Below are 15,761 nucleotides of genomic sequence, written 5' to 3' on the forward strand. Positions count from 1 at the left end.
CATCCCAGCTTTCCACGCCTCAGTTAGGGGTCGAGCTCCAAAACCACTGGATCCTACACTTCCCATAATGCATCTGGATGGAAACCTTTCGTCAGCCCCTTCCTGCCTGGTAAACGGCCACATCATGACTCGTGAACGTTTCTCTCCATCCTCTCTGGTTAAAAGAACCGCCCTGCCGTCAATGACCACTTCTGACCAACGGGTAAATATTTAGTCAAAGACAAAGAAAACATTTGAATCTTTTTGAGTAGGGAAGCCCCCAAAAACGTTCATGTGACAAGAAGGTGCGCGTCGTCTTGATCACGATGTTTGCGTGCACCGACGTACTGCTGATTCACGACGTATTCAAACGATGACACTGCGATGTTGAACATACCGTTTGTTACGCTGCTATTTATACACCATGCACGCGTCTGGGGTAAATCACGTTGGCATTCACATGCGTGCACACACATATATACTGTATACACACACTCAGGAAGCCACACACTGCAATATCCTATATCTTCATAAGCACATCCAGTAAGGTGTGTGTGCGTGTATTTTGACACACACACACAGTCGCACGCACAAAAGATATGTAGGGCATTCTTCTCCTCCTTCTCTTTCTCTCCCTCGGCCTACCCCTTCTTCTTCTTCTCTCATTCTTTGCAGCGACATTCGATCAGGTCTTTGTTTAGAACACAGTAAGCTCCCTCGGCCCCGCTCTGCGACTCAAAGGATGTGGCTTTTTTTTTGCAAACACCAGTTTCTTTCCTGGTAAGGCCCTTTGTGTCTTGTTTGCGTGCGAGAACAGTTATGGGCGTGTGTTTGAGTTTGTGCGTATCAAGGGGGGAATTGTGCGTATTCTCTCTGTGTGTGTATGTGTGTGTGTGTGTGAATGCATGTGTGCAGCTTCATTACCCAGATTGAGAAGCTAAAAAGGAACGGGGGTATTTGTTGTCTTTCAGTTTACTTGCCAATACCTCGAACTCTAACATGATTCACTGTCTGGCTCAGCTTTAAGCTTGATGACTCAGGGAAGAGAGAGCGGCAGACGCAGAGGCAGCATTAGACAAAAGGCAGAGTCAGGGAGCGAGATGGAGATGGAAATGGAGAGAAATTGGCATTGGTGGGACTTCGGGCTGGATAAGCACTCCTTTCTAATATGATTAGAAATCGTCTTGTCCTCGTCTTTTTGTGCCAGTTGTGTCCTTGGCCCGAGTCGCGGAGGGGAGGAGGCCTCGTTCCAACGCTGGAGAGCCTGAGCAGGCCAACTAAGTCAAGTGGGACAAAATAAAAGGACACTTAAATGAAGCATAAGGCCTCAGCAATCAGAGTGAACGCGACAGGGTGCATCAACAACATGAAAGGATCCCGATCGGCGTGATTAAGTCCGTCGGGCTCATCAGCAGCGTCCCATCGTCACTAATTGAGATGTTGTAGATGTGACAGATTTTGCTTAAATTAAGGTGTTGGGGGACGGACGCCAGCAGGAAGTCAGGACGCCAAGCGTACACAGGAAGTGCAGAAGCTGAGAGTGGATGTGACTGCTCAGAATCTCGTGTTGTCTTGGCCTCTACTTCATATGAAGTAATAAGATAGGACTGGACTCGACTAAAGAAACTCCTTGCCGACTAACACTCGTTGATGAATAGATTTATTCTGTAAAACTGAGTTTCTGCAGAAGCACCACTTCACATCGGGTGTTTACCAGAGTTGTGCAATTTGAAGACTTCCAAGAAACTGTGATGGTCGTGTTTGACTACTTCTTTGCAGCCTTACTTGTGAACTTAATCAGCTTATAATCGTGTCTCTTGTCTGTACACGCTCATTGTTCTTCTCTCCAAGGCTGCCATTCACAATTACTTTCATTGGCGATTTATCTACAGATAAGTTGATTCATTATTTGGTCGCTGTTTGCTCGATTAAAACCCAGAACATTTCCTTCAGAATTTCCCAGAACCAGAGGTGATGTCTTCAGCTCGTGGTGTCCGACGACCAGCCCAAAACAATGACATTTTATACTTACTATCATGTAAAACACAGACAAACAGCATATTTTCACAAGTGGAGACGGGGGGGAATCAGTACTAATGTGACAGAACATTGATTAGTAACTATTTTGATAATTAAATCATCGTTTGATTAAGGAATAACTTATTATTTCAGCTTTAATCGAAAGAAAATCAAGCTGGCAAAGCCATGAATTAGTAAATCCAAAATAATAGGCTATTTCACTTGTGATCAAGAGAAGCAATGCTTACTCAATCTACAAGTGAGTCAGTGACACTGAGACAAGAGAGAGATAATGGGCCCAATAAGAGATTACAAGTCACTCAGATGCATGCTTCTCCTGATGGAGCAGTTGGACTCTCTCTCTCGCTCTCTCTGATGCAAAGATTATGACTGTTTGCCTCCTTCGCCCTCAGGACAAACTGCATTTACTCCCTCACACCGTCGACTTACTGGAAGAGCGTAAACACAAGTGAGGCTCACGCCAACGCAGCCTCAGAACAAACACAAGGTCTCAGCACACAGGTCTCTGCAAGCACACGGAGCACTTTCCTTCAGCCCCGTCTGAGCTGTGAAACACAGATCTCCAGCAGGGAGGCAATATGTTGTCTGAGGGAACGTGGAGGAAAGGCTTCTCCGACATTAACAGACGTGAGCGACACAGTAACATTTGACAAACTGCTCTTTGTGTCACTTGTGCACCTCCAGATTCCTTTGCAGAGAGACTGAGACAGTTGTATCAGCATGGCCACATGAGCAGAAGTATACAAATAACACCTTATTGTAGACGACCTCATGCTCGAGACAGACGTGTGAAAGGTTAACGCCGGCCTACTTCCTATTGCAATGTGTTCAAATCATTTATGTTGAGCATCTACACCTGAAACAACAACAGTGACATGTCGCCTTTGTAGTAACTGCTTCATTCTGGACCTTGAAAATACAAACTTGACAAACTCAAGGTCCTCTTACTGGCTTTTTCTGGCGCTTTCAACCCTGTCAGAGACTTGTTTATTTTATTAACCTTGAAAATAGTAGTTTGGCTACCAACTATTCCCTAAATCATATTACTAAGCAAGTAACTGGAACTCATGTTTTGTATCGTTTTGCCAAACTATTATTTTCTGTATCAAAAAATTAGGTCCTAAGAGAAAACTCCATTTGCTAATGAAGACCATGTAATACAGTTGAAAGCCCCAGAGTGGAAAGCGAGTAAGTGGACCTTGAGTTGAGATTGTTTTTGTCATATCAGTTTTACACATCTAGATTTTCCACACGTACGTTGGTTTTGGTTGATGCTTAATGCGTCTTTAAAGTCACAATAATAAATCACCTAAGATCCTTTGCACGGCAGAGAGAGAAGAGACGACATGTGATGGAGGGATGGAAGAAGAAAGGGGAGAAGAGAAGAGAGGAGGGTAGTCCCCTGCTACTTTACAGCTTTCAGAAGATCTATAACGCAAATAGCACTGGTAGTTAACTTCTCTCCATCAGTCAATCAATCTGTGTGTACGTGTTATATCCATCCGCTTCTCTCGCTTTCATTATGACCAGAAATGTCCACACACACACACACACACACACATACACGCAGAGCTGTTTAAAAATAAAATGTGTTGTTTTTAGAAGCCACATCCTTCCAGTACAGTCATTCTGAGAAAAATCAAGAGAGACACAGAACCAGACTCTGTTTCCGATAAGAACCCCGAATAGCTCGAACTGTTTCGGTCTTTGACTTGCAATCTTTAGCTGCTTTTTGTTCCCACATCTCAAATCAACCCTTTAATCCTTATAAACGATCAAATCCCTCCACACACAATATGTACAATTAGGATTACAGGTCTGGGCGGGGCAGAGATCAGATGCTGAGTCAGCGTGTGGTCGTGGTGCTGGTTACACAGACTTAGTGTTTGCATGTTGTAGCACGCCACACAGCGAGTAAATGGCCTCGTTTGGCAACAGCTTTAAAAGTCGTAACTGATGACATTTTAATACCAACACTGCATTCAAAATACTCAACCATGCCTCGATACAAAGTCTCAAAACCATTGTAATACGTGTTTGTTATAGTTATCTGTGTATGACTGCATGTAGAGACATGCAAACGGCTCTTAGTCGGAATTACAAGCAGCAGAATTAGTAATAAAGTTCCACCAGAACTAATATTCAAAACCACTTCTAGATAATAATGAAAAGAGTCCCTCTCTGACCATACAGGGAACACAAAGGGGAGCCCTGCTGCGCTACACACTGTGCAGGAAGTCAAACGCACGCCGACGCAGGTTCATGACTTACAGGAGGTGTCTTCTCACAGACACATCAAACATTTCCCTACAGCCCCCGTCGGTCTGCCCTCAACATCGCATCTCCAAGGAGGGAGCACAGAGTTCTTATAAGCCTGGACCCCCACATGTTTCACCCCACATTTATCCCCAGAGAGGGGACAATGTAATTCTGTAAAGACACCTCACTGGTTCCTTCCCTCTGTGCCACCTGTGCGCCCCATTGTGCCATGAAAGCTGTACATCCACACAGCAGGTAGCTGCAGTAACCATAATAATTCCAATTACCGTAATTGTCGGAAACATACCAGGGGAAGTGTAGTGAACACACCATCACCTCCTCTCTTTGTCAAACACACACACACACACAAAGCACATGTACAAGTCATTAACAGATGAGGTTTTTTTCCATGCTGCTGACTCATCATGCAGTACTTCAAGTCAGGTAGTGTGACAGCCCATATACACACATGCACACACCAAACACACACACACACACACACACACACACACACACACACAACTCAACAAATTTAGCAAGCTGCAGTCAAAAAGAATAAGCTGAATCATAAAATGTATCTGATTTGTCAGGATAGAAGTATTGCAAAAGCTGCACGTTTCTGAGTGTGTGTGTGTGTGTGTGTGTGTGTGTGTGTCGTGGTGACTGTCTCTTGCTTCCTGTTAAATAGAGTGAGTCTATTTTTGGCCTCAGGGAGAAAGAAAGATGAAGAGATAAGCAGGGTTAAAAAAACAAAAAAAATACAAGGAGGTGCACAGAGTTGCAAAAACAAAACAAGGAAATAAAGAAGAATTACTTTAATAAGAAACATAAAGAGAGAAGTACGAGTGTGAGCCCTGACAGGACAAAACGGTACACGGTGACAGAAGCAGGTGACAGAAGGTTGTGGCCTCTGCGTCTCGTGAACAGACACTACGGGGACTCAGCGTGCACGACGTGCCGTGTTACGTGGCTCCTCGTGAATAAGAAAATGAAAATGTTTCTCAGCTGAATGCGTAACAATGGTTTCATTTTTGCAAAGCGATGCATTTTTGAATAAAAGTCAACAGCGTAGAGGTATTTATAGATGTGGAGAAGTGTAAAAGAGCATCTTCAGCATAGCATTACAACATATGCAACCATTTCAGAAGAAGAGGGTGCAACAAGTCGAGAACAACAAGTGATATTTCACATCGTACGCGTTTCCACTGCAGAAAAACAGGTGGGTGGAAACGTTTGCTCGCTCATGGACTTGTTTATTCACACAAATGATCCTAAATGCTACATGTAGCACATTTAACTGCAGAGGTTTGAGGACAAAAATGTTGAAGAGTAAGCACTCTTACTTTACTGCTCATTAAGAACAAACTCTACAGCTTTAGCTAACTCCCCCAGCTGAGCGAGTGTCATCTCTGACACAGAAAACACATCGGAGCTGCGAGACAAACACGGCGACACTTTTCGCTTTCTCTGTTAGCAAACAGACAGCAGAGAGAGAGAATAGTACACACACACAGACACACACACGCACGGATAAATGCACACCTGTCAAACGTGTTCGCTCATTAGTAATGACACAAACAGCTGTTACTGATTGAGAGCACGCATTAGTTCATTAGTGAACACACACACACACACACAGGATATTGCCGTCTCCTCATCATTAGCAGATTTCCAAAGTGAGTGTCACTATGTTAGGCTCAGCCGCTGTAGATCGACTTTGACTTTCTCTCAACACACACAACACACACCACACACACACACACACACACACACACACACACACACACACACACACACACATCTCATTAAAGCAGCGTTGGTGAGTCAACATGAGGGAACTCTTTCTGGAACAAAATCAAAAAGACTCCCAGGGTCAACATTTACTCACCTCACTATTGACAATGCACGTTGGGGCTTGTGAGAGGATTGTTCACATGATTTGCTGTTGCCAACGTTTTATCTAAATCTGAACTGGAACAGGTGACCTTATTCTCTTTAATAGAGTCCATTCTGACAATGGGTCACACTAACTTTGCAATGGGTCGCTAGTGAGCCAGTAAGAAGTAATGCAGTTAGCTACAGGAGCTAACCGAGGGAGCGGATGTCCGTGTGGTCAGGCTCTTTGAAACGATTGATGTAAAATGTAAATTAGGTTTCAATCTCAATAATTGATCAAGTGCATCTGTAAATGACTCCCGACTTGAGACTGTTGGTCAGCAGTGTGTCGGGAGTCTTCCATCGGCGTTCACTAACTGACTCAAACACCCATCGAGGTGTTTAAACAAAGAAGAGTGAGCAACAGAGTAAAAAGATGAAAGAAGGACAGGATGAAAGGAAAGAAAGGATGATGGACAATGGAGGCCAGAGAAGAGAGGGAGCATGTAGAGATCAAGGCAGGACGAATAAAACACAAACAGGTGGCAGCAATGAAAGCGAGGAATTGAAGTAAGACGGGACACAAAAGATAAACACTGAAAAGAGTAAAACAGAGACGGGAAGCGCAGTGACAAGTGCAGTTTAGTTTATAAAGTGTTTTATCATTTTATTATTGTATCAAAGCAAATATTCAATCGAGTTCCTCTTCTTTAGATGAGATCATCTGGATTTGGTCCAGGACTTACTCCTGTTCTTACTTTCCTTTTCTTATTTCCAAGGAAACCCTTTTGGGAAGCATTTCTGAGGAACCTAAAGGAATGTTTTTCTCCTAGAAACTCTTTTCTTCAGAGCTTTTTTAAGGACTTCCTATTTCTTTCTTTAATGTGAAGAGGAGTTTTCGAGGACTTCCTGCTTTTCATTGACTGTGAAGACAGAGTCCCCTCGTTGGACGGTGCAGAGTCTCGGGGGAACATGAGGTCAGATCAATAGAAAGTGAGCGGGACGGCTGAAGTTACCAAACATCAGCATTCAGACTCTGTGTGTGTGTGTGTACATGGTACACATGCAAAGTCATGTCATTAAATCAATAGTACACGCTGTGTCCATTGTGCCAAGTTAGCAGCTTTACCATAGATTACCTATAAAATACAAGCAGTGATATTGGAGGTGGGGGCATGCTGGTTTGATTATTATTTTTTGCCTCGCCTGTCGAAGCTGCTAACAAACATTTCTAATTAACAAGCTTTTGATAAATACTGTCCTAGCTTCATGTATAGAATGAGTTTAGAACGCCACATTAAACATAATGGTGTTTAAGTCAGACGGCTGCACACAAAGAGAAATAAAAAACATTTACATACAGTTAACAGTATTGTAGGTAGCAGCGCTGGGAGCATTAACTAGTGTGCGGACTATTTCTTTCCGTCGTTCCTCCGTAGAGCACTTAGTGTCACCGTCTGGATGTGCAAAGCTTTTGTAAATACTTTCCCCCCGTATTGTTTCCCCTATTAGACAATTACAGCCAGTGAGGTCACAGTGATCTTTGACCACAAACATATCTGATCAGTTCATCCTTGAACACAACTAGTCCCCCCCCCCCCGAGACGTTCCTGAGGATGCGACGGACAGACAATCCCAAAACAGAATGGTTTAAGAATGGCTCCTCTAATGTTTCAACGAGCTCGTTTGTTCCGCTTTAAGAAGACAAACAATGTGTTTTATGCAATCTTTGTACCAGCGACTGAACAACACGTTTTAAATAGCAAGGCCGCCTCCTCTACTGTCAACCTGTTGTGCAGTAAACACGGGTATTAAAGCCTGCTGCTCGCTGTGTGGACGTCTTATATAACTGACTCTGGATCCGTCTCTCTCTGCCTCCATCTCTCTCCCTCGTCCACTTACTAATTTTCTCCCTTTTGTCTACCTCCATCTCTCTCAGTATTGACCCACACTCTATTGCACAGCTGTATCACATCAAGGCAAGGGCATAAATCAAAGCACACACACACACACACACACACACACAACACTGGCCATCCCACACACTTATGCACTCTCCTCAAGCCATTTCAGTTAACCGTCCCACACACACACACACACACACACATACACTCGTCCTCATCTCCATTGCAGTGAACACCCACACAGATTTCTGCACTGGGAGTGAGATGCAGATACAAAAGAACGAATATAGTGTGGGTTTCATTCCGAAGCACCGTGCAGGAAATCCACAGTAATGGGAGGGAGGGGGGGGGAGGGAAGTGTTGCTACCTGTTGGTCGCCACTCAAAACGCCAGAAATACGACCTGGTTATATAATCTGAATGGTGCTGCTATTTCAGAAGGTTTGTTTGGGAGGCAGAGAAAAGATCAGATGTATTGATTGCTCACATAAGAATTAAAAAGCCATCAAGGTGCAGATGCTCCAAAAACAGTAATAATGGGAACCAGGAAGAAGATGGCATGGCACGATAGAGAATAGGTTGTTGATGTATTGAAAGAAGTCTTCTGAAACGGTTGGAGAGACCTGCTGAGAAATAAATAAACATGAAATGAAAAAATAAAGATAATTAAAGAGTGCAGGGCAGCGTTAAGGAAAGAACAGGAGGACAAAGAGGTAATAATTGGAATGAGCCTGGAGGAGAGAAGAAGATGTGTTGTGTACGCTGATGATGAAGGGACTCTGCGTGTGTGTGTGTGTTATGTGAACGTCCATCATAGCGTGCGTGATCGACCTACTCAAAGCCACACACACACGCAAATCACAATCACACACTAATTCACAGGAGCTGTTTGCTCTTCCGCCTCATTCTCTTCCTGTGTCTCCTTTATTTTCCACACTGTAAATGAGAGCAAGGCAAACAGGGGGAGGAGGAGGAAGAGGAGGAGGTGAAGAGGAGGATGGGAAAAAAGGAGGGCGAAGAAAGAGTGTGAAACCTTATGTAACGCAGCCTGGAGGTAGAACGACAAAGAGAAAGTAAGACGAAGAGATTGCGAGACAATCAAGAGGTCACAGGTCACTCACAAACAGCTGATTAAAAGGAGACGCAGTTATAAAGAAAACTAAAGACCTTCGTTACGGCTTGTGGCAACGTGGGAAAGAAAATGTTGCTGCTGCTCGACATAATAATAAAACAGCTAACTCATTTTTGGCTGTCTATCATCCATCATCCAATTAGAATAAAAAGAAGCCCCCCGCACATTAATAAAAAAGCTGAGTCACACCAGCATTTTAACAGCAAGTTCAAATGTGGTGAAATTTGACACGCGGTGAACCAGAGAGAGAACATAAAGGAAGCTGTCGTAGCTTATTAGCAGTCGAACCCTTCGGGATATAAACCACTCAACAAAAGAGAAATTGCTTACTTTGAATTGTTTATGGAGCTCGCTAAGCTAACCACTTTCTCCTTTCTTCTGTCAGTTAGCACGCTAACTAGCTTGTCGTCAGTTTACTGCTAACTCAGAGCGCTCCCCTCTCTTCAATAACTCTTTATTGAATTACATGACATGAAATACTGAGAATAAAAAGCCAAACGGGAGCAAACTACACAGTGCAGAGATAATAGAAAGAATCTCAGAGAGGTGTTGTGACAAACTAGGGCTAGCATGTTACCGTCTGGCTAATGTGTTAGCGGTTAGCTAGCCAGCTACAGTTGTTTACTAGTTATCCCTGCGGGGAGTCACTGCGTCACAAACAAAGACAAGCAAACAAACATTCTCTGTGCTACTTTCTGTTTAGTTTGGTACTGGAGGAAATACAAAATAACATGAAACACTCTGGACTAACTATTTAAAGTTGTGTAACAGAACAGAGCTTTGGGCGTGCAGTGAGCCCATGTTCTCAGTTGTAGATCAAGAAATGTACACATGCTTACATATTCAAACTAGAAGGACAGTCTGAGAACGCAGACCTCCGCCGAGGCCAAATGCCCACGTCCTGCAATGTTAGCGAAAGTGAAAAATAATTTGTGTATCTGCCCCGTGATTTGGATCCACTCCCAAACATAATGGGTTCGTCCTTGGCGCTACACCCTTCAATTCATATAAATAGGTGGAAGTATTTTTTACGTAATTCTGCTGACAAACATAACCGAGGTCGGCCTAATAAAAAAAAAAGGCTGCATATTCAGACATTTTAAGTCTTTAAGTATCAAGATAACCAAAGCTGCTCAGTAGATGGTTGCACGGATGGCAGAGATAAGCTAACGTGACGTAGCACGATGTACCAACTGTGACAAAGTAAGAACAGTTCCTGCTCTGTTCTGTAAACCAACTCATCTGATAGTCCTCTGAATGTCATAAATGTAATGTGGACAAGCTTTCGGGATGGTAATTGAAGGAAAGAATGATTCCTAAAATAGATTGAGTACACAAATACGCTCAAAACACGAGATCTGATGCATCATTGTATCGATTGGCTATACCGGACTGTGAACTATGCTGAGTTCTAAAATAAAATGTGTGTAATGTATGTTATTGAATGTGAAGATGCATGTTCTTTGGATTATGTCCATTGCCATACACTTAGTTCTAACCTTATGGAGGATCCATTTACTAAATTTAGACCCTAAACTATTATAATAAACAAAAGAAGATAACAGTCAAATGGGATGAGTGCAGGCTATTAATACCTTAGTGCCTAACCATTACAGTGAGTTTTATGTTCCTCTTTCACTTCTTATTTGGTTAGAAACAGTTTGAATAACTAAAATTAGAAACTACTTCTACTAACACTGCTGCTCTCAAATCAGTTTTTAACTTGTTGCACTTTAAAAACAGAAAGGTATATGAGCATTTATATGTACTGTAATGTTAAGGGGCATTTGTGCTGATATAGCATATGAACAGAATATAGTCGAGAGGCAGGAAGGAAGGAAAGCATACGAGATGCAACAAAGACCTGCACTGGGGCCATTGTGGTTTACAAGATACATGTCTTAGCATCAAGGCCACTGCGACGCCCTAAGAGCATTTTTTTAAATGGAAAATAAGACACAAGGGTTATAATAAATGTCTTATTTTACCCGCTGAATGAAGGAGGTGGAGTTCTTACAATCTCTGCATTAACAGGCTGGTGCAAGACAACACATAACTACTCACTCACAGTTTTAGACCTCAGGTAAAAAAAAAATCAAATGATTCTCACAAAACACAACAAAACAAGAACGCACACGTACGGAAAATCAATCTACATCAGTCTTTAAATCCAATGCAGTCTCCGAGTCTAAAGGCTGAGGTGCACAGAGACAATCTCCAAGGTCACATTCACTTTGATTACAGACTATAAAACAGCAGCAGCAAAACATTTACCGTGTGAGCATTTGCCTCTCACATACACCTGGCAGGGTCGGGTTGGTGAGCTTAATACCATTTTCAGAAAGGCTTAACATGACACAGCAAAATCACAGAGCAATGTCAGGAATGTGTGCATCAAGAGATCCATTCAAACCCCCTCAAACATGAATATTCAGTCTGATATCATGGCTATTATTCTCAAATCTAAAACAATTAACTGCAAGGAGTGTTTGTGACTTGCTCTGCTGCTGCCCCGCTATCAAAAAGCTCGTCTCTAAACCCAAAGACATTTAATTACAGCCAACATGAGTTGGCTGGAGTGACATGGAAATGACACGCCACATCTTCCGAGGGCTATCACTGCATCTGTGTAATTATTCAGGGACTTATGGGTGAGAGACCGAATTAATCTAATGGTATCAGGATGTCAAGTCACAGTTGATAAGAATTAGCACCTTCTTAACAATTGGGCCAACAGACTGCCGCATATCAAGAACGGTAATAGGTCGGGGACCAACATGTGACAGGGGGACTAAGAGGCTGTTAAGCAGTACACACACACACACACACATCCACACAAAGAACCCAAACTCACACGTATGTGAACCTGAAATACACCAACAAACAAAGGGAGGCACAAACACACTAATCCGCTCAGGCCATTGTTGTCAATACAGGGTAATCCCGGAGTCGATGACTAGCTTAATCTAAGTCACACTATCTAATCTACACACAGAAGCATAAACATACGAAGAACCGATCATAGCATTGTCACGTTTTTGTCCGACAGATGGTGGATCCAAGATCCTCAGCCACTACGAGCAGCAGCTTCTTTCGGCCAATAGGAAAGGAGCCGAATGATGACATCACTGCATTGAAACTGAGGACTGAATAAAAACACACATTTGATAAAAGCGTTAGCAGCTCCTGGTTGTAAAGATATCCCAGATGGTCCGTGTCCGCATACATTCTGTGTAGCCAATGAGCAAATACATTTAAAACGTAACATATGTCACGTTACGCGGATGTTGACGTCAACTGTACTTATCATCGGCCAAACTTTGGACTGATTTGAGAATACGTACATTATATTTTATATATATATATATATATATATATATATATATATATATATATATATATATATATATATATATATATATATATATGATGGTAATAAAAAAGCTACCCATTTCCTGCCCGAGACTCTGAAACCATGGCAACCCTGTGTGGTGTTCTGTGGCCCTTATATGGGCATGCACATCGCCCTCCACACCACATTACAGCGGTGTCCGATGAGATGAGCTGATCAATACCAGACTGATATCCAATACCACTATCTGCTCCGGGAACGACCGTGGAATTATGGGATGCCATCCCCATGACGACAGGGGTTGCCAGGAGTCCTGAGTTTCTTATTGATCAGCGCGTGATTTACGATTGACGGTCAATGCGGGTAATGGATAACGATTTCAACACACACGCACGCACGCACACAAGTTGCGTGTTTGCATTGAAAGTAATGCTTTTCAAATTGCAGATATTAGTGCATCAATAATTAATGCGGCAGATTTGTGTGTGTGAGTGTGTTTGCCAGTAAAGAGGCTAATATCAAAGAATCAATATCTTCCTGTAAAACACAGTCCAGAGGCCAATAAGCAGCTATCAGAAGTCCAAAGAGAGAGGAAGCTGTTACTGTGTAATTATGTCAGATCGGCTAACAGAGATTTGAACGCAACTCGTCACCAATGTGGCGGTATGAGAGGAAAATGATGCAGCCAGGAAGTGGGCAAGGCTTGAGTAGGAAGTCAGTTGACCTCAGCAGATAACGGTCTGATTTAAGTGTTGATAAAGTCACACCAGAGAGAGACAATCCAGCACAGGAAAGATATGAAGTGAAAGATCGATGCAAAGACAAGTGAAATCCTCTTTAAAAAGTGGACGTAGCAGTCGAGTGTTGGGCGTCACATAAAGTCCTTCAAATCCACGTGCACACGTCCATTCTTTGGTGGGCTGTTTAAATTTTAATAGCACCTGTTAAATAAATCAGCAGCTGAAATGTTTAATCAGGGCCCTGGTGAAAGATTCCATGACTTCCCCCCCGACTGAGTTAAGAGCTCGTCCATGAACTTGGAAGTGTTTTCGCTAAAGTTTCTTTTTCTACCTTGAATAAGCCCCAATTTAATATGTAGAGTTTTTCTAAAAAGAGATATTATGTGTCAAGAATGTTGGGAAAAAAAGGGATGAAAACCAACATCAGGATACAAGAGGGTTCTGTTGTTACCACACACACACACACACACACACACACTATCTTTTCCTACCTTTGCCCTTATCTGGCCCGAGGTCGACACTTTGCGGATTAACTTGTGCGACGTCTCTTCTTGTTCCCCGTCACTGTCTGATGACTCTTCACCCGCTTCTCCAGCCTGGCAGACGGGGGGGGTGGGGGGGGAGAGAAAAGAAGCATAAAGATAATTGTCATATATTACTAATCCCCTAAATCTGTTGCCTGTACTTTGAGGTCCTGAACTCATGCGAGAGGACATCGGTGGAACGATCTGGACTTCTACGAGAGTCTATAAAAATACTTTCAATTTTTGTAAAACTGTCATCTGTTCTGCAACATGATGGTCTAACAGCTGTTTCCTAGAATTTCTCTCGCCTCACTCGACCACAGTTACATCACCGTTCGTACATTTCTTCTTTTTCTGCGTCTTTCAGAGTCTTTGTGTCTGCGCTAAATGTAACTCACCAAGGACACGACCTCTGTGTCCTCAGTGGTAACTGAAGCCCTACTTCTGACCTCCCCATGTCGCTGAAATCTATAAGAGCTATGAAGTGTGTGTCGATCTCCCTGCGGGATGAGTAGAGTTTATATGTATGAACTTGTAGGTGTGGGAACCAGTCTTGCACAGTTGCAGGCCATTTAAGTAATTATACAAGTCGATTCATATGTGGCCAAGATTTCCATTTTCGATGACGTGACATAAGCCCGAAAATAAAGTAGAAACAAACGAGTCTGGTGAATCTTTAAATTAACTTTATGCTGATTCTGCAGGACTCACGTTGTACAGTTAACATGACTTTCTTGGAAAGTAAATCTGTAAGTACTCGTGCTGTAAGTAGTGGAACCTGTTCCCATTATTGGCACAAAAGAAAGTAAACCTGTTGAATTGTATAACATATAATTAGGACACTTTGCAAATGAGCCATATTATTCACATCGGCTTTAAACATCGACTCAGCAGTACTTACAATGTGAGTCCTTTCAGAGTCGGCTTGGGGTGACCCCAGGGACTCGCCGTGCTCCGCCACGTACAGGACGTTGGGGTTCAGTTTAGAGGCCATGACACGCTCACAGTCAAAAGCAAAGGAAGAGAGAGAGGGACAGAAAGGGAGAGAAAACTAAAATGGATGAAAACTTTGCCAGCTGCAGAGGAGGAGGAGGAGGAGGAGGAGGAAGAAGAGAGGAGAGATGGAAGCCTGGAGTTTGGCGAAGTGGAAGCTTGGCTAAGTAGAGGAAGAGAGGAGAGGATGACGAATGGGACAGCAGGCTGCGGGACGCCACGCTTGTCCTTTTGCCGATCTCTCTATCCAGGGCCAGCTCTGGAAAAGATGGAGGAATGAATTATTGATTAGTAGAGAAAAGCTCAGTGGAGTTTTTTTTTGAGAGGTGGATTGGCAGCTCCCTCGTTGGAAGTTGGGGGGGATAAATATAAAAACAACTCTTCTTCTACTATTATTCATTTGCCTTCCTCCTCCTCCTCCTCCGTGTCACTCTTTCGGTTCAGTTCACAGAGTAAATGATGGCAACTTCTCTTTCTCGCTTCCTCTTTTACTTCAGCGTGCCTTTGTGAGAAAACACATTGTGGTTTTACAGTTCAGCCCTTAGCAGTTTTAAATAGAGCCGTTGTGATGCAGATCAGCCCTTTAGACAAGTGACACAATCACATAACCATGGTGATGATGACAAGGTCAAAACACAGTGGAAAGATGATGGCAATGATAATTATCATATGGCTCATTACAGGAACACTATTCTGCATTATACATGCAATAACATCACATATGCACGCGCTCTTGCACATCATATATTGAGCATTGCAGCGGTATTAAGAAAGCCAAAAAGTGAATATATGTAGGTTGTGTGTGTGTGCGTGTGTGTGCGTGCGGGAGGGCGGGCGGGCAGCGCACGTGTGTGTGTGCGTTCCCTTAATTACGATGTGGACACGTTATTCAGAAACCTGTCTGCATCTCACTTCACTGCCGCCCCCGTTGACATCAAACTTAAACGCTTCATTGTCCAAACAC

The 15,761-nt window shown here is 43.0% G+C and overlaps 1 protein-coding gene across 1 annotated transcript in view; it reads right to left on the reverse strand.

The window, feature by feature from the left end:
* Positions 1-15,761, reverse strand: part of si:dkey-172j4.3 (diacylglycerol kinase eta) — a 48,242-nt gene that overhangs the window by 31,970 nt on the left and 511 nt on the right. The window contains exons 2-3 of the mRNA XM_029454808.1: positions 14,706-15,056; positions 13,772-13,876 (exon numbers count right to left, since the gene is read on the reverse strand). Of these exons, the coding sequence (XP_029310668.1) occupies positions 13,772-13,876; positions 14,706-14,798 (198 nt within the window). The 5' untranslated portion in view covers positions 14,799-15,056. The remainder of the gene's footprint in view (positions 1-13,771; positions 13,877-14,705; positions 15,057-15,761) is intronic.

The sequence above is a fragment of the Cottoperca gobio genome, chromosome 18 (assembly GCF_900634415.1).
Source record: "Cottoperca gobio chromosome 18, fCotGob3.1, whole genome shotgun sequence".
NCBI classification, from domain to species: Eukaryota; Metazoa; Chordata; class Actinopteri; order Perciformes; family Bovichtidae; genus Cottoperca; species Cottoperca gobio.